Source organism: Juglans regia, chromosome 8 (assembly GCF_001411555.2).
Source record: "Juglans regia cultivar Chandler chromosome 8, Walnut 2.0, whole genome shotgun sequence".
NCBI classification, from domain to species: domain Eukaryota; kingdom Viridiplantae; phylum Streptophyta; class Magnoliopsida; order Fagales; family Juglandaceae; genus Juglans; species Juglans regia.
Window position 1 is genome coordinate 2,895,697 of NC_049908.1, and position 19,144 is coordinate 2,914,840.

The 19,144-nt window shown below is 32.1% G+C and overlaps 2 protein-coding genes across 3 annotated transcripts; both read left to right on the top strand.

Moving 5' to 3' along the window:
* The first annotated feature begins 579 nt into the window (after nt 1–579).
* LOC109005362 lies at nt 580–1,812 on the top strand. Its single transcript, XM_018984278.2, has 2 exons — nt 580–1,275; nt 1,509–1,812. Exons 1-2 carry the CDS (start codon nt 658–660, stop codon nt 1,656–1,658), a joined length of 768 nt encoding a protein of 255 aa, XP_018839823.1. The 5' UTR covers nt 580–657; the 3' UTR covers nt 1,659–1,812.
* A 6,555-nt stretch (nt 1,813–8,367) lies between these two features.
* On the top strand, nt 8,368–18,900 carry LOC109005361. 2 transcript variants are annotated; one of them, XM_035693514.1, is made up of 4 exons: nt 8,368–9,091; nt 9,362–9,479; nt 18,502–18,605; nt 18,710–18,900. In XM_035693514.1, the coding sequence occupies exons 1-3, from the start codon at nt 8,474–8,476 to the stop codon at nt 18,537–18,539; spliced, it is 774 nt and encodes a 257-aa protein (XP_035549407.1). In that variant the 5' UTR covers nt 8,368–8,473; the 3' UTR covers nt 18,540–18,605; nt 18,710–18,900. The 2 variants fall into 2 exon arrangements, with proteins under 2 accessions (XP_035549407.1, XP_018839822.1); XM_018984277.2 differs by lacking the exons at nt 18,502–18,605; nt 18,710–18,900 and adding exons at nt 9,817–9,920; nt 10,024–10,199 and having other exon boundaries at nt 8,371–9,091.
* Nucleotides 18,901–19,144: the final 244 nt, after the last annotated feature.

The following is a 19,144-nucleotide window of genomic DNA, read 5'->3' on the forward strand; positions in this document are numbered from 1 at the left end:
ATTCCTTAATCATTAAATATAAAATAAAATTTAAAAAATAAAAATACTCTAGCGGTAATATTGTGAGAGTTAAGTAGCATTTTCCTATTAAATTAAGAAAATGATACTATTTTTTTTGATTTTATCCTCTCAATTTGATCTTTTATGTATTTTATTTTTTAATATTTTTTTATTTAATAATTAAAAAAATAATTATTAGTGTATTAATATTTTAAAAAAAAATTAAAACAAAATTCAATTTGCACGCGCAGTGAGCATTCTTGGTGGCATGGTAGTCCCACCCTTCCTTTAATAATCCTGAAAACTGTGCAAATGAATCAATGATAGTATAAAAGAAGTCACGAGTCTTTTCATATTCACTCAGGTACCGTTTAGAATAGTTTAGTATAATTTTAAACAGTATTTAACATCTAAATATCTAATTTTTAAATTCATTTTAATTTTAAAAAATTTTAGACGTAAGATTTTTAATATTTTTTAATTCTAACACATTTTTATAAAAAAGATTCACAATTTCTTTTAATTTTTTATAAATATATTTAAAATCATCTTGATATTTAAACATATATAAATGTCAAGCCTTCTCCCCAATTTTTCCACACCCGCTGGCTAACAAAAGACCCCTGCCATTGTCTACGCCATTCAGAGACCTAAAAAATGGCAGAAACCAAGATAAGCCTGAAGCTTGTGATAGACAAGAAGAGAAACCGAGTGGTCCTCGCTGAAGCAGGCAAGGACTTTGTTGATTTCCTCTTAGAAGCCTTCACTCTGCCGGTCGTAACTGTCGCGCGCTTCCTGAAAAATGAAGACACGGCAGGCTGCTTGCAAAGCCTCTACAGTAGCATTGAAAACTTGAGTGACTCTTTCATCCAGCCAGGCCGAAGCAAAGATTTGGTGTTGAGACCCAAATTAGTAACGTCTGGAGATACAGGCTCCCTCTTTCCAAGGGTCGATCACTGTACGTTCTTGAAATTATATCGGTGTTCGAAGTCGAACTGCTATTGCCGTGGTACTCACTTGTCTTCTATATCGGGCAGACGTTGTTTATCATGCGATTCACCAATGAGCGAGGAGGTGAGAATTGAAGAGCTAGAAAGCAGAAACAAGGCGAGTGGTAATTTCGATTTCGTGAAAGAGAGCGTCACATACATGGTGATGGATGATCTGGAGATAAAGCCCATGTCGGTCGATCTTTTCATGACCCTGCTTAATGACCATAATCTCAAGGAATTAGGAGCGATTGAGAAGAAAGTGATCGATTTGAGCATGGATGAGGTATGGCAGTCCTACCTTGCTCCTCTTTGTTTTTTTTGGATTATTTTTCAAATATAATTTTCTTTTTGTCAAGGTTTGACAGTAAAGTCGATAAATTAAAACCATAAATAGTGATCATAAGCTAGCTATTTAATTAAATAGACAGCCAGTTAAGAATATATATATTACATCAACAATGTGATTTGATTATGTCGGTGCCAATGTTATTGACTCTCAATTTGATTTCATTCTAGTGTGTGAAATTGTTGAAGGCTGCTCTGCAATCCAAGACTGTTCTGACTGATGCCTTCCTGTCGAGTCCATCAGAAACTGGGGAGTCAATCAAAAAGAGTGAGAGTTCGGATGGGGGAAGTAAAGGCAGTTCAGTATTTCTGCCCGATTAATCTATAGGTGCTAGGAACTGATCTTGGATTGTTTCGTATGACAGAAGATGTATCCGATCAAATTTTGTGTGGCAAGAAAAAAACAGGGAGGGTCTCAAGTCTGGGATTGTTGTCTTTGCAGTCTGGATGCTTCAGTTTGATTCCTTTTCCTTCTTATCAGTTCCTGCAATATTAGCGTTGCACTTTCTTTTTATGGTTTCAAACATTTTACTTTGAGGAACATAAATTACATCATCTATGGTGTGGACAAAAAAAGAGAAACGAAGTGCATCGGTAACAATTTTTTTTTTTTAAAAAAAAAGAGGATGTTGATGGAAAAACTCAGTTAAAAAAAAAATAATAATTCTATTTAAAGGTTCTAAAAAAATACAAAAATAGAGAGAGATTTGGAATTCAAGAGCACTATTTTTTGTATAAAATTAAATTATTATTTATTTAAAACTTAAATTAGAATAAATAATTTAATAATTTAAATCATATCCTATCCTGTTGTGACGAGGTGATACCAAAAATAATAATAATATCACATTTTACTAATAGAGGGCTCGTTTGGATACAAAGGTGAAATGAAACTATCTCATCTTATTCTATTTCAACTAATGTCTCATCTCACTATAACTAAAAATAAGGCATGAGTGCTGAGTTATAGCATTGCTCCTTCAAAACAAACAAAAACCGACTCGATTATTGGCTGGGTGGAATGGATACCTCGTACGAGTGAACCAGTGAGTCAAACTATCCGAATAAAATAACCTATAAATAATATTGAAATAATTTGTAAATAATACTTAATATTGAAACCAAACGGCTTATATCTTCTTCAACGTCCTCTTTGGAAGAAACTGCTGTTGGATAGTAAACTTGATTTCAATTATTTGTCTTAGTGTTTTCATATTCTTTCAAGTTATCGAGAAAAATAAATATCATTAATTTCAAAGTCTTTTCATATTCTTCTTATATTTTGGGAAAAAAACAAAAAGAGACAGAAACCTTCTCATATTCTTGTCAGGATTCCACATCCCTCGTTATAAAACGGCCATCGGTTTACTCTACCCATTCGAAGATCATTCATTCAGATACTTACAAAAAATGGCAGCCACCAAGATAAGCAAGCCTGAAGCAGTTGATAGACAAGAAGAGAAACCGAGTGCTGTTTGCTGAAGCAGTCAAGGACTTCGTTGATTTCCACTTGCAAGTCTTCTCTCTGCCGATCATAACTTTCACGGGCTTCCTAAAAACTGAAGACACAGCAGGCTGCTTGCAAAGCCTGTACGAGAGCATCGAAAACCTGAGCGATACTTTCATCCAGCGAGGAGTAAGCCAAGACTTGGTGTTGAAGCCTAAACTAGTAATGTCTGGTGCTGCAGACTCCCTCCTCTTTGCCACTATCAGTGTCGGAATTGTGTATACAAAATTGGTACTTATAACCAGCTCATCTCTAGCGGGAACTACTGTAAAACATGCGGATCATCATCAGCACTGTCCGAGGTATCAGTCAATGTTGAAGAGTTTATAAGCGCAAACAAGGAGCGCGAGAGTGGTAAATTCAACTTTGTGAAACAGAGCGTGGCATACATGGTGATGGATGATCTGAAAGTGAAGCCCATGTCGGCCAACACTATCATTACTCTGCTCCATGAGTATAATCTCAAGGAGGTAGGTGCGATCGAAGAGAAAGTGGCCGCTTTGGGCATGGATGAGGTATATATGGCACTAATGGCAGTACCTTATTTTCTTTCCATTTGTAATTATTTCATTTTCCTAATTCCTTAAATGATTTTCTTTTTGGACGAAGTTGGACAATAACTTCGTTAAATTAATTATGCTCCCGATATGTGGCTATAAATTCGAGTCTTAAACCATTAGATAGTGGCTATTTATATAAGACGTCGCTGACAACTTACAATATTTATAAATCAAGTGGTGTCTGCTTTCATGGATGGATTTTTATTTTTTTTTATTTTTTATGATTCAAATTTAACCGAGTGAAAGTGATTTATCGCACAAACTGATTAATTTACAACCTTAACCCAATCCATCATATTATGGTAGGCAACTCGAAATTTAGGAGTGTTCGCTATTCTTTTTTAGGGTGACCAGCCATCCAACACATAAGATTTTTTTAATTTTAATTACAAAAAATTATTGTTTAAAAATAAAAATCATTATTTTTATTTGATAAATATTTTGGGTCTCATATATTTGAGAAATTTTGTTCCAATGAGTCTTCTAAGTGTTATTACTGTAATATTTCTCAAAAAAAAAAAAAAAAAAAAAACAAGGGAAAACCTAGGAGGAAAAAAAAAAAGAGTTCCACTTCTAAGTGGTCCGACCAATATTACGCATATAATAGCCCTCCCTTTCATTTGCTGTCACGTCTGAAATTTCACTAAACCCACGATAACCTCATTCACATGGTATAACTCTCAAAGCAGAAAAAGAATATAGCAAATTCAGTTCCACCGTCACCCTCAATATCTACTCCTCCGCTGCCATCCTTCACGCCATGAGTTTCATCCTCCATGATAGAACCCACAATAACCCTCTACATCAAATTCCAAATTTGGAAGCCACTGTAGAAACACACACACATAGAGAGATGCACTATGTTTAGCCTCCATTAACCCACCTAGCAATAACCACCATCATAGCAGCCCCACCGTGTGCCACCACCCCTTGCCACAAAAAAAAAAAATCCCTGCACCATGAGATGAAAATAGTCCAGACGCAGGTCACTCTCTTTGGCTCTCCCTAAAATCAAGAAGTTGGAGGAAGAATGCGTGAGGGAATTGAAGGTAGAGATAAAAACAAAAAGATGATATTTTGAGAGAAATTTAGTACCAACGGACAGAGGAGGTGAAAATCTTTGAAGGTAGAGAGAGATGTTTGAGAGAAGAAAATTAAAGGCTGGAGTAGTTTTTGCAAAATGGTCTCTCTCTCTCTCATGTTCTTCTTAAATGGTGGTGAGAATATGAGTTGTGCATTCATATGATAGTTGTAGTGGGAAGCAACATGTCACTTAATTATTGACGGGCTGTTAATTGGGAGTGGTTAGACGGACCGGTGTAAGGTTTTCTCTAAAAAGAAAGAAGAATAGATGCGGCTGATGCATTCCGACAAAACTATTGATACTTATTTTATTTAGAGAAATGTTTTGGTACCGAATTCGGATTAAAAAATGTTTCGAATGAATTTTTTTATTTAGTGATTAAGAAAATAATTTTTAATAATATTGTGAATTTTTTTATTTTTTTAAAAATCTTTATGATATTTAAAAAAATACATAAAAAAATAAAAAAGTGAAATGTACTTTTCGGGACACATTCGAGATATATTTTCAGTAAGTGTAGTGATGCTCTTTTATTTATTTAATATTTTATTTATTTAATTGTTAAAGAAGTATTTTTAAATTAAGTTGCGAAGGTTTTTTAAAATTTTCAAACAAACTTGAAAAAAAAACACAAAATATATATTTTAGACTTTTTGATAGAAATCTTCAGGACCACTCCGGTCATCATAGCAGGAAAATGGAAAAGAAAAGAAAAGTATGAAAAGGTAAGACAGAGGAAAGAAGTGCGCTGATGGCAAAACGGTCGGTAAAAGACAAGACAATAAAAAGAAGATTAACCTTAGGGAGAAGTTTTAAATAGATAAACTCTTGTAATAGTTTTTTGTAAAAATGTGTATTTCACTGAAAAATAGTATATTATTTTTTTACTTTTTATGGTGCGTTTTAATTCTAAAACTTGCACAATAGAACGATAGAAAGAGTAATTTTAGGCCTACTGAGATAGTCAAAGACTAGATGAGATGGTCTGAAGTGGTGGTACAATATCCTTATATACATCTATAATAGTTAATAGAAAATAAGTATAAAAAATATAAATAGAAATTGAGACACACATATTTACGTGATTCAGTACAGAGCTTACGTCTACGGATTGTTTGGAGGATAAATTTACTATAATATGAGTATTTTATAGTATTTCATTTCTCTTTGTACAATGCAGGTCAGAGACTTTTTTTAGAGAAGATTTTCTTTCTGGAGCTCAAGTCGTGAGGTTGAAGATGATCTCTAATTATTTGTCATCTCGTCATTGTTGCTTAGTTGTTTGGAAGCCCCATTGTCTCGTATCTCAAATACCCTTTTATTGTGGTCTTGCCCCTGGTAGGCCAAGAAGTCAGCTTTATATCACTCATTCTCGTTCCTCTCATATCTCCTCTCTTTCATCTTCTCATCTGACATTTGCTTTTCCTTATCTCTTTCTTATCTCTTTCCACTTGCCTCTTAAAGCTGGCCATTTGATGGATTGGGCTGAGTATATTTGGGTCTACTATTTTTAACCTTTAGTGGGGATTTCTTTTGTAAAGAAATTGTGTAGAATTTGTTGATTTGGAGCTTATACAATTTATTACTTAAAACAAAAAGAGAGAGAGACATATTAAAAACGTCTCAGAACTTATACAAATTATTACTTAAAACAAAAGGAAAGAGAGAAACATATTAAAAACGTCTCAAAAGACATAATAAGGGATTGTTTGGGAAATATATCTCATTCCATCTTATTTCATATTAGAGAAGTGCTAGAGAGCATCCACTGTAGTGGTGCACACAATGCACACACTACGTGGATGCCTCTCATCCACTTGTTTTTTTTTTCTTCCTTCAAACGCAGCAGCTTCTCTCATCTCTCATCTCTCATCTCCCGTCTCTCTCTCTCATCAACTCTCTCTCATCTCTGCTCTCGCTCTCTCTCATCTCTGCTCTCTCTCTCTCTCTCTCTCAGCTCAGCTCTCTCTCTCTCTCAGTTCAGCTCAGCTCTCTCTCATCTCTCTCTCTCTCATCTCCGCTCTCTCTCTCTCTCCTCTCTGCTCTCTCTACTCTCTCTCGTTTTCGCTCTCTCTCATCATCTCTCCCATTCATCTCTAATTTTAAATTTAACAAACGTGTGGTGTAGATTTTGACACATAATGTATGCAAAACTGGCTGCTATAAACAATGGCTTCTATATATAATATTTCTTCATATTATATCATAATTTCTCATAATTTTTTTCTCAAATATCAATAGAATACAAATATTTTTTAATTTTTAATTTACAAATTTCTCATTTAATCATTATATAATTATTACAATCTTTTCAAACTTTCAAACAAAATAAAGAAATAGAATTACTTTTTAAATTTTAAAACAAAATTATATTATAAAAATATTTTAACTTTATAATAATTTTATTTAACAAAATTTAATAAAATATCTTAACTCAAATAATTTAATTACCCTTAAAAAAAACTTCATCTCTAATTTCCAAGCATGCCCAAAAGAAACAATACAAAAATAGAAATAAAAATTCGAAAATTAAAAAAAAACAAAACACAAAGGAAAGGGGTGTAGATAAAAAGAGAAATAAGACAGCACGGACTACGAGAAAGAGAAAACATCGTAGAGTATACGTTAATTTTAATGGAAAATGATAGTATGTTGATTTATTTTGATTGTGCATATATTTAATTTTTTTAATACTTTTTTGTTTAATAATTAAATTAGTGATTATTAATATATTGATATTTTTTAATAATTTTTTAAAAAATTTTAAAATATTTAAAATTATTAAAAAAAAAGGATGATTTGGCCTAGGGCATGTAGTCAGAGTTGGGTGTCACCCTAGTATTATCTATTATTAAATGAGTAATGATACATGCACGACAAATTATACAATACATTATACAACAATATTATAAAATGAGAGTATTTTTATAAAATTATGTTACTTTTATAATATGTTTTATAAAAATATCACTCATTTAAAATATTATTGTATAATATGTTGTACAAAATATTGTGTGTAGATCATTTTTTCTTATTAAATTATAGTTTAAGGTGGTTCTAGCGTTGTTGGGCGTACCGATAGTATTAATTTGAAGTTTTTTGTTTTTTTATCATTTTTCTTAAATATTATTTTAACATTCTTAACTATTAAAAAAATTAAAAAAATATATAATTTCACAAATTATTACTTCCTTAATCATGAAATAAAATAAATAAAATTAAAATAATTAAGCAGTAACTTTGAATAGTAACATTGAGGGAGCTAATGATATTATGCTCTTTGAATTTGCCTCATAAATTTAACTTTATTTTTTTTTATATTTTTTTATTTAATAATTAAAGAAGTAATTGATATTTTTTTAATTTTTTCAAAATATTAAAAAATAAGAAAAAAAATATAATTTATACTAGAGAGAGTGAATAAACTTGGGTGAGATGGTAACACGCTTGCTTTAATAATCCTGAAAACTGTACAAATGGTAGTATATACCACATATAACTCAAGTCTTTTCAATATTTTTATATTCACTCAAAAGATCCCGAGTAATGCTAGAGCTATGGCTGGAGTCATTGCTGGTTCTAGCATCTATTTTTTTATGTATATTTTTTATAATTATGTTTTATAAAAAGTATTTTTAATATTTTTGAATATTTTAAAATAATAAAATAAATTTATAATATTATTAAAAAATACTTTTTTAATTACGAAATAAAATAAAATTTTTTTTTTTATTTCATGATTAAGAAAATATTTTTTAATAATATTATAATTTTAAAAAATTTATATAAAAATAATTATAAAAAAAACACAAAAAAAAAACATACGATAGAGCCGGTGACTCCCAGCGGGAGCCACCAGCGGTCGCTCTATCATTTTCCAAAGACCCCTGCCATTAGCCTCTGGCTTCTCCCCAATTCCCACACCTGGCTGAAAAAAAGACCAAGACCCCTGCCATTGTCTACCCCATTCAAATACCTAAAACAAATGGCAGAAACCAAGATAAGCCTGAAGCTTGTGATAGACAAGAAGAGAAACCGAGTGCTCCTCGCTGAAGCAGGGAAGGACTTTGTTGATTTCCTCTTAGAAGCCTTCACTCTGCCGGTTGTAACTGTCGCGCGCTTCCTGAAAAATGAAGACACGGCAGGCTGCTTGCAAAGCCTCTACAATAGCGTTGAAAACCTGAGTGACTCTTTCATCCAGCCAGGCCGAAGCAAAGATTTGGTGTTGAGACCCAAATTCGTAACGTCTGGAGATACAGGCTCCCTCTTGCCAAGGGTCGATCACTGTACGTTCTTGAAATTATATCGGTGTTCGAAGTCGAACTGCTATTGCCGTGGTACTTACCTGTCTTCTATATCGGGCAGACGTTGTTTATCATGCGATTCACCAATGAGCGAAGAGGTAAGAATTGAAGAGCTAGAAAGCAGAAACAAGGCGAGTGGTAATTTCGATTTCGTGAAAGAGAGCGTCACATACATGGTGATGGATGATCTGGAGATAAAGCCCATGTCGGTCGATCCTTTCATAACTCTGCTTAATGACCATAATCTCAAGGAATCAGGTCCGATTGAAAAGAAAGTGATCGATTTGAGCATGGATGAGGTATGGCAGTCCTTCCTTGCTCCTCTTTGTTTTTTTGGATTATTTTTCATTTTTTTTTTGTCAAAGTTTGACAGTAAAGTCGATAAATTAAAACCATGAACAGTGGTAATTTATGCAGGTTATTTAACAGATATCATTAGAATCACAGGCATAACTCATAAGCTAGCTATTTAATTAAATAGACAGCCACTTAAGAAGATATTACATCAACAACGTGATTTGATTATGTCGGTGCCAATGTTATTGACTCTCAATTTGATTTCATTCTAGTGTGTGAAATTGTTGAAGGCTGCTCTGCAATCCAAGACTGTTCTGACTGATACCTTCCTGTCGAGTCCATCAGAAACTGGGGAGTCAATCAAAAAGAATGAGAGTTCGGATGAGCCAAGTAAGCATTAGTCTCAACAAAATTTGGTCGAAATTTGATTAGAGAATATATTTTTATAAATTTAATTAACTATTTTTTAACGATATACTCTCTAAATCTATCATTATTCTATTAAAATATCGATTTTGACATTTTCATTTATTTAAATATTAATTATAATTTAATATTTATTTGTTATAAAAAAGGTACTTATTAATTTTTTAACGTTTATATTATTCTTAACGGATATAATTTTTTAATAATCTTTTTTTACAGCGATTATATTCTTTCAACTGATATATTTTTTCAACAGTCATATATATATATATTTCCAACAGATATATATTTTTTTTTGCAGCAATTTTGAACAGGAGGTACAGCAGGCAGCGGTGGTGAAAATAGTAAGATTTGGCTAGTGAATACATCTTGGGCAAACTAGCTGAACTTTTGGCCAAAATTTAGGTAAGTTGAATCTATTATTAGTGCTCTAATGGCAGTTCTGTATTTCTGCCCGATTAATCTCTCTAGCTGCTAGGAACTGATCTTGGATTGTTTCGTATGACAGAAGATGTATCCGGTCAAATTTGGTGTGGCAAGAAAAAAACAGGGAGGGTCTCGAGTCTGGGATTGTTGTCTTTGCAGTCTGGATGCTTAAGTTTGATTCCTTTTCCTACTTATCAGTTTCGGCAATATTAGCGTTGCACTTTCTTTTTATGGTATCAAACATTTTTCTTTGAGGAACATAAATTACATTATCTATGGCGTGGACAAAAAAAGAGAAACGAGGTGCATCGGTAACAATAAAAAAAAAAATGGATGTAGATGGAAAAACTCTTGTACAAAGAGGACGTTGAAGAAGATAAGCCGTTGTTGGTTTCCTCCCACTTGGATCATTCCGAGAAATGATATTTACAGTCGTGAGTGTATAAGCATTATGCAATTATTTTGAAAAAAGTTAATAAATATGATATGTACATGAAAAAAATTAATTTTTTAATAGTGAATCATACATTTTTTCAAAACGATTACACGACGCTTGTGGATATCACAACTGTATGTAACATTATTCAAAAAATAAATATCATTAAGTTCAAAGTCTTTTCATATTCTTCTTATATTTTGAGAAAAGAAAAAAAAAAAACAGAGAGAAACCTTTTGATATTCTTGTCAGGATTGGCGAGTCTTCTCTCCAATTTTTCCACACCCCCTCCTTATAAAACGGCCATCGGTTTACTCTACCCATTCGAAGATCATTCATTCAGATACCTACAAAAAAATGGCTGCCACCAAGACAAGCCTGACGCTGTTGATAGATAAGAAGAGAAACAGGGTGCTGTTTGCTGAATATGATAATATTTCTCTACTATTTCTTATTTAATTATTATCTTTTCAAAATCACATACATCTCACTTCCTGTTTAATTTTTTCTATTTTATTAAAATAATATTTCTCTACTATTTCTTTATTGTTTTTTCTACTCATTTTTTTGTACATCTTTAACTATATATCAATTTTTTGTCTTTCGAGGAAAGAGTAGAAGAAATTCTTCAATTTTTTTTTTTTCACATTTTCACAATTATTTGATTACTTCAGTGACCATGCACCCCGACCAAGCCCATTGGATCACGGTGGGCAATTCGTAATTTTCGTCTGATCATTACAATTTTTTGAGACTTTTAAATAAAATACTAAAAATAAAATAAAATTTTTAAATTTGAAAACAAAATTTATATTCACACTTTTTTAACATTATAAAAAATTGTCTTCCTGAGTATTAATTATATGGTCAAATCTAGTGTGGCAATGAAAAAAGGGATCCATCGATGTGAACTGCTGGAAACAACTAATATTCTATTTGGATCCAGCCCTATAAAACGAGGGAAAGAAGAGAACTCCTTTGTTAACTAGGAAATGACTGGAAAGTGCGTTGCTGAAGTATCTTTAGGATGGGTGAGCCTTTGAGTGTGTGCTACAAAATGCAAGGTCATGTACTGTATTAATTGTTTTCGTTTATGATCTATATTTTTGAGAGGTTAATTTTAAACACGTACGTACGCCTGTCTTGCATCGTATTGTGAGTGGATTAATGTTGAAGTCTACATGCTTAATTAATTAATTTTGATTCGTTTTCCCATTCAACATTACTTGTGTCGATGAAACATTAAGGGTATAGTAATAAGAAAGATCATGGAGCCAATGGTTGATTCTCTGCATGCATGCTTGAAGGTGTGCAGCCAGTCTAGTATTGTATGTTCACCAATGCATGTTGGGTACGTATTGGAGCATTACGTACGTTTTTTGGTTTTTGTTTACAAATTAAAGCCATGCATGCATACTCGATCGTCCTGTATTTTGCAATCATCTATATATAACCACATGATGAATTGATCAGATGATGGAATAACCACTGAATTCTAGTACTCCCAGGTCTGTTTGGTAACAATTGAAGGAGTTTTATATATTAATTAACAACATTGTACGTTTTATCACTTTAGTTAATTTCTGTACTCGAAGCATTTAATGATGGAATATAAACCATTGGCCTAGTCTCTAGATGCTGTCGTTGGCCCTAATCATGGACCACCCAGGCTCAGTTCAATTAATTATTTTACTAAAAAAAAAAAGATGCGGATGAAAGAAATTAGTACTCGAGAAGATCACGAGAAAAGCAAGAGCAAAAAGAAAAAGAGAAAACCTAGCTAGCTAGCTAGGAGAAAAAGAAGAGAAAAGGACGAAAGATGTGGCTGGCTGAGATATAAAAGTCTTTAAAATTTGAATAATGCAAATAATTGGTACTTTGGGCTTCATAATAATTAATTTGTATACCGAACCAGTCCTAAATTTTTAAGGAATAAGACCGGATTTAGTTTCATAAATCTTTGAAAATAAGAATAGTATTAGAGCTTGCAAAATGGAGTTGTGATGTTTTATTCTACTCTCCTCTCATTGTTTAATTTTATTTTTTATTTTTTATATTTTTACTTTGAATTTTATTGAATATCCCTTTGTCGATGGAGTGAAGTGGCCAATATTTCAAACACTTTTTTAATATTGAAAAATAGTTTAGTCACAAAATAATCACACAAATATAAATTTATTTTTTTCTCTTATTTTTCAAAATCTCATAAAATATTTTAATTCAAATAGTTTTTAACTCATCTCGATTTAAATCTCTTATTATTATTCACAAATTATCTTAACTCACTATCCAAATCAAGTCAAAAATACTCTCGTTCTGAGAAACATATTTGAAGATTTTCCATCGGAGCCGGCAAAAATCTTGGTAAAAATGAAGAAAAAGGAGGAAAAGTACTAAATCAAAAAGAAATGTTCAAATAAAAGTTTTGGATGGACATGACTTTTTAGAAATAGATCTCATATCATTTTCAAATATAATTTAAATACAAATATTTCAAAACTAATCATCACAAATTTTCAAATAAAAATAAAAAATAATTCAACTTTTTTAAACCCTCAAATAAAAATAATATTTTAATTTTATAATATTTTTTATATCATTTTTTCTTTCTCATTTCTCAAAAATTAAAAAATACTCAATTCAAACTATTTTACTATTATTCATAAAATATTTTATTATTATTTCTAAAATTTCATCTCATCTTCAACTCCAAACAGCCAATCAAGAAGAAGCGAAAAGGCAAGCAAAAAGTAAAAACAGAAAATCTAGGTGGAAAAGAAAAGATGAAAGAAGTGCCCCCGAAAAGAAGTCGTGGGTGAAAGAAATCTTAGTCCAGAAGAATAGAAAAAGGAAAATAAAAAATAAAAAGAAGAAAGAAAATTTGAATGATGCAATTTATTGATACTCATGGACTTCAATTAATTAATTATTATAATATTATTTACTATCTTTTCACTACTTCATTAGTTGGTATTAAATAATTAAAAATTATTTGTTACATTTAATTTATAGACCAATCATTTGATACATGCTATAGAATGTTGAGAATATAGTAATAAAATAGATGTTATTTATTTATTTTGTAACTAAGTATTTCTATCTTTTGTCAAGCAGCCGTAAACCTGGTTTGGATTAGAGTGTAAAGAAAGAGATTCCCATCATGGTCACGCATCCAGCTCGTAGATGGCAAAAGTCGTGCCGGTGAAAATGGAAAAGAGAAGAAGGCCAGGAGAGAGGAAAAAACAAAGGAATATAGACAAAAGAAGTGCACTGATAGCAAAAGGTATTGGTGGAAGAGAAAAAAAAACAATAAGAAATAAAAAAGAAGGAAAGGAAAAGAAATGTAGGAAATAGAAGAAAAAACTGGAAAACTACAAGAAATAGAAAAAACAAGTAAATGGAAAATAAAAATGAAGAGAGAGAGAGAGAGAGAGACCAAGAAATTAAAGAACAGTTTCAATAACTACCAAGTCTTTTCGTATATATGTAGTTGTATAACAAGTCATAATTTGCTATTCTTCTCTCCAATTTTTCCACACCCCCTCCTTATAAAACGGCCATCGGTTTACTCTATCCATTCGAAGATCATTCATTCAGATACCTAAAAAAATGGCAGCCACCAAGATAAGCCTAACGCTGTGGATCGACAAGAAGAGAAACCGAGTGCTGTTTGCTGAAGCAGGCAAGGACTTCGTTGATCTCCTCTTGCAAGTCCTCTCGCTGCCGATCATAACTGTCGCGGGCTTCCTAAAAGCTGAAGATCACACAGCAGGCTGCTTGCAAAGCGTGTACGAGAGCATCGAAAACCTGATCGATACTAATTTCTTCCAGCGAGGAGTAAGCAAAGACTTAGTGTTGAAGCCCAAACTAGTAATGTCTGGTGCTACAGACTCCCTCCTCTTGCCAAGGGTCGAGTCCTACACAATCAGCAATTTCTATCGGTGTGGTAACTTTCATTGCGGAGGCTATGATTTGTACCAGATCCCGGCGGCCTCTACCATCATGTGTAAAAGATGCGGTTCATTATTGTCAAAATCCGTGGTAAATGTTGAAGAGCTAATAAGCGCAAACATGGAGAGTAGTAGATTCAACTTCGTGAAAGAGAGCGTGGCATACATGGTGATGGATGATCTGAAGATTAAGCCAATGTCCGCCAACACTTTCGTTACTCTGCTGAATGAGTATAATCTCAAGGATTTAGGTGCGATTGAAGAGAAAGTGGTCGCTTTGGGCATGGATGAGGTTTGGCAGTCCAACCTTGCTCATCTTTTCTTTTCTTTTCTTTTTTTCGTGTTATTTCTTTTTCATGACTCAATATGATTTCCTTTTTGGCAAATTCGTTAGATTAATCCTACTGCGGCTATGCGAATCTGAAACCGTGAGAGAGTGGTCATTTGTGAAAGCAATATCTACGAGTTTCTTGGCAGACATCACCTACAAGCATATATAGGCTATTACTCATTCGATTCTTTCCAAAAAGAAAAAAGGGATGGAAAGAGTGGAAGAACAAAGAAACCTTGGCATCGACAAATAGTCAATCCTGCATCCCCTTAGTCCATGTACCCATCTAGCTCCTGTGTAATTTTTTATACACGTTTGCAACCCAACCATCTGAGACTTTTGAGTATTAATAGGAACCTGATACCATATAGAAGAATGAAAGTACGTAGTAATTATGACAGGCTCACTGTTGCCACTTGTTGAATATATATATAACTATTTTACAGTCCTTATTTTGATTTGTTGGCAGTGTGTGAAGTTGCTCAAGGCTGCTCTGCAATCCAAGACTGCACTCACTGATGTCTTCTTGCGGAGACCATCCGAAACTGAGGAGTCAATCAAAACGAGTGGGACTTCTGAAGGGCCAAATGAAGGCAGTTCTGTATTTCTGCCCGACTGATCTTTACCTGCAAGAATTATTCTTCCGAAAGAAGTATCTGATCAAATCTTGTGTGGCAAGATAAGATTAAAAAAAAAAAAGGGATGATTTTCTAGGATTTTTAGTTTTTGAGAAGACTTTAAATGGAATGTACGTTGCTAAACTGTCTCTAGGAGAGCTACTTTGGTGCGTTGAACCTTGATGAATGCTTGCTATATATTAAACGGAAGGTATGTTGTATTAATTTTACTCATCTACATTTTTGAGATGTTTTTAAAGTACATGTCTGTTTTGCATTGTATTAATTGTGGATTGTTGTAGTTTGCATGCTTAATTTTGTTTCTTTTTCTTCTTATAATTAATTAGTTCTCTTTTGGCTGTATTTACGGTATCAACTAGCGTACTTCTAATCATATAAAAACAGAGGAAGGCTCAACTTTCTCTGACAAACGAGAATGTATATAGACGTCAAAATAAACAACAACCAAGATGATACCATGCACAGAATGATGGTTTTTGATAAATATGTTGTTTGGTTTTTGATAAACATGGGTGTTTCTTCCAAGGATATAGACATGTAGAGGGAAATGGGCATGCAATTGTCTATACATGTTTTTCCTGTATTTGCCTGCTTTGAGTAATAGTCTTAGGAAATTTTAGGAACTCCAACCTACATTGCAAAATGCTTATAATAATGCAATATTATATAAATAAATATATATATGTTTATTTATATATATATATATATATATATATTAGTTAGACTCTAGCATGTGTCCATGTTCTCCCCATAAAACAACATTGTTTTATTGCATCACCTGATTTATTTAGGGTCAATTTGGCAAGTATTATCTGATTTTTTCAAATATTTCATTATCAAACATTATTCACGAAACACTTTTGAATTTAAAATATCCAAGTTTTTCATTTGATCATTACAATTTTTTAAAATGCCTAAAGGAAACATAAAAAATAAAACAACTTTTTCAAATTTGAAAAAAAAAAATTAAAATAACTTCTTATAATTAATTAGTTCTCTTTTGGCTATATTTATGGTATCAACTAGCGTACTTTTAATATTTTCTCTCTCATTTTTTAAAATATAATATATTATATTAACTCAAACTATTTTACTATTATCTACAAATGAAAAATATTACAATCACAAATAAATTTCACAAAAATTAATTCACAAATTGATAAGCTGTCTTCATATGATACGTTAGATATAATACTTTATAATAAAAATAATTTTACAATCTAACGTATCATATCAATTTGTTGATTTAATTTTATGAGATCTCTTTGTGGCTAAAACATTCATCTTCACAATTACATTGAGATATTCTAAATATTTAAACAGGACTTTAGTTTAAATATTTAGATTACGTTTGGATATTAGGGTGATTTTAGATGATTTGTAAATAGTAATAAAAAATAGTCAATAGTAATAAAAAAAATAATTAATAATTTATTAATAATAGTAAACTGTTTATTAAAAGTAATAAATAATAATAAAGTATTATGAAATTACTTTACTTAATTACCAAAAACTGGAATGGAATAACCATTAGTTATCTTGTTGGTCCCAGGTGGTGACCCTCCGAATTTATTTTGCAACCTCCCCCAACCCATCAAATCATGGTGGGCAACTTGTACTTCAGGGGTGTTTGTTTTTTGTTCCTGTTATGATACTCTGCGATGGCAAGAAGGAGAAGAGTAGAGGGTGAGGGTTCGCACGGGAGAATAAGAGAAGTGGAAGTCAGAGATACGGAGAACTGAACTTGAAGTGGAAGATTGAGGACTTACACGCTAAGCAACTCAAAACGCATAGCTTTAGCCTCATTAAATGCACCGTCAAGTAAGGAGTCAGGGACTCAAAACGCACAACTGAAGGTTACTTAGGCTTCGTTTGGAACCATAATTACTCTTAACTCATCTCAACTCATCATTACAATTTTTTTAAATTTCAATATAAAATATAATAAACAATTCAATTTTTTCAAATTTCAAAATAATAATAATAATAATAAATAATATTCTAATAATATTTTATTATCTCAACTCAACTCAATTCAACTCACTTAAACATCCAAACGCAACTTAAAACTCACCACTCCATCCTGGTCCTGAAGATTCCAGAAGACTATTTCTTTAGTTGTTGTTTTCTTTTCATACCATAATTATTTATTTTCCTTTAACACGTGTTATTATGTTATTTGCTCATATTGTATCCCTGCGAGGGTTTGTAGTGTCAGAGGGTAGATTGTGTTTTTCATGAATTTAGACTAGCAAGAGGTTAAGGGATTCCTCGAAAGAACCCTAATATCATTTCTATTTCTAGAATTTTCCTTGTCATTTTCACAAACACAGAACCTGCATCCATCCCTTTTCATTGACAACCCATCCATCTTTTCCCTATTCAACCGATTTACACAATAATCTCAAGGAATTAGGTCCGATTGAAAAGAAAGTGATCGATTTGAGCATGGATGAGGTATGGCAGTCCTTCCTTGCTCCTCTTTGTTTTTTTTGGATTATTTTTCATTTTTTTTGGTCAAAGTTTGACAGTAAAGTCGATAAATTAAAACCATTAACAGTGGTAATTTATGCAGGTTATTTAACAGATATCATTAGAATCACAGGCATAACTCATAAGCTAGCTATTTAATTAGATAGACAGCCACTTAAGAAGATATTACATCAACAACGTGATTTGATTATGTCGGTGCCAATGTTATTGACTCTCAATTTGATTTCATTCTAGTGTGTGAAATTGTTGAAGGCTGCTCTGCAATCCATGACTGTTCTGACTGATACCTTCCTGTCGAGTCCATCAGAAACTGGGGAGTCAATAAAAAAGAATGAGAGTTCGGATGAGCCAAGTAAGCATTAGTCTCAACAAAATTTGGCCGAAATTTGATCAGAGAATGTATTTTTGTAAATTTAATTAACTACTTTTCAACGATATACTCTCTAAATTTATCATTATTCCATTAAAATATCAATTTTGACATTTTTATTTATTTAAATCTTAATTATAATTTTATATTTATTCGTTATAAAAAAAGTACACATTAATTTTTTAACGTTTATATTATTCTTAACGGATATAATTTTCTAATAGTCTTTTTTTACAGCGACTATATATTCTTTCAACTGATATATTTTTTCAACGGTCATATTTTCAACAGTCATATATATATATATATATATTTCCAACAGATATTTTTTATTTTTTGCAGCAATTTTGAACAGGATTTACAGCAGGCAGAGGTGGTGAAAATAATAAGATTTGGCTAGTGAATACATCTTGGGCAAACTAGCTGAACTTCAGGCCAAAATTTAGGTAAGTTGAATCTATTATTAGTGCTCTAATGGCAGTTCTGTATTTCTGCCCGATTAATCTCTAGCTGCTGCTAGGAACTGATCTTGGATTGTTTCGTATGACAGAAGATGTATCCGATCAAATTTGGTGTGGCAAGAAAAAAACAGGGAGGGTCTCGAGTCTGGGATTGTTGTCTTTGCAGTCTGGATGCTTAAGTTTGATTCCTTTTCCTTCTTATCAGTTTCGGCAATATTAGCGTTGCACTTTCTTTTTATGGTATCAAACATTTTTCTTTGAGGAAACATAAATTACATTATCTATGGCGTGGACAAAAAAAGAGAAACGAAGTGCATCGGTAACAATAAAAAAAAAAGGACGTAGATGGAAAAATTCTCAGTTTCTTACAAAGAGGACGTTGAAGAAGAGATAAGCCGTCGTTGGTTTCTTCCATTTGGATAATTGAGAAATAATACTTATAGTTGTGAGTATATAAATATTACGTAATTATTTTGAAAAAAATTAATAAATATAATATTTATATAAAAAAATTAATTTTTTAA

Coding starts and splice junctions, on each gene's coding strand:
- LOC109005362 (XM_018984278.2), top strand. CDS start 658: ATGGCAGAAACCAAGATAAGCCTGAAGCTTGTGATAGACAAGAAGAGA. Junction 1,276..1,508: donor TCGATTTGAGCATGGATGAG/GTATGGCAGTCC, acceptor ATTTCATTCTAG/TGTGTGAAATTGTTGAAGGC.
- LOC109005361 (XM_035693514.1), top strand. CDS start 8,474: ATGGCAGAAACCAAGATAAGCCTGAAGCTTGTGATAGACAAGAAGAGA. Junction 9,092..9,361: donor TCGATTTGAGCATGGATGAG/GTATGGCAGTCC, acceptor ATTTCATTCTAG/TGTGTGAAATTGTTGAAGGC. Junction 9,480..18,501: donor TGAGAGTTCGGATGAGCCAA/GTAAGCATTAGT, acceptor TATTTTTTGCAG/CAATTTTGAACAGGATTTAC.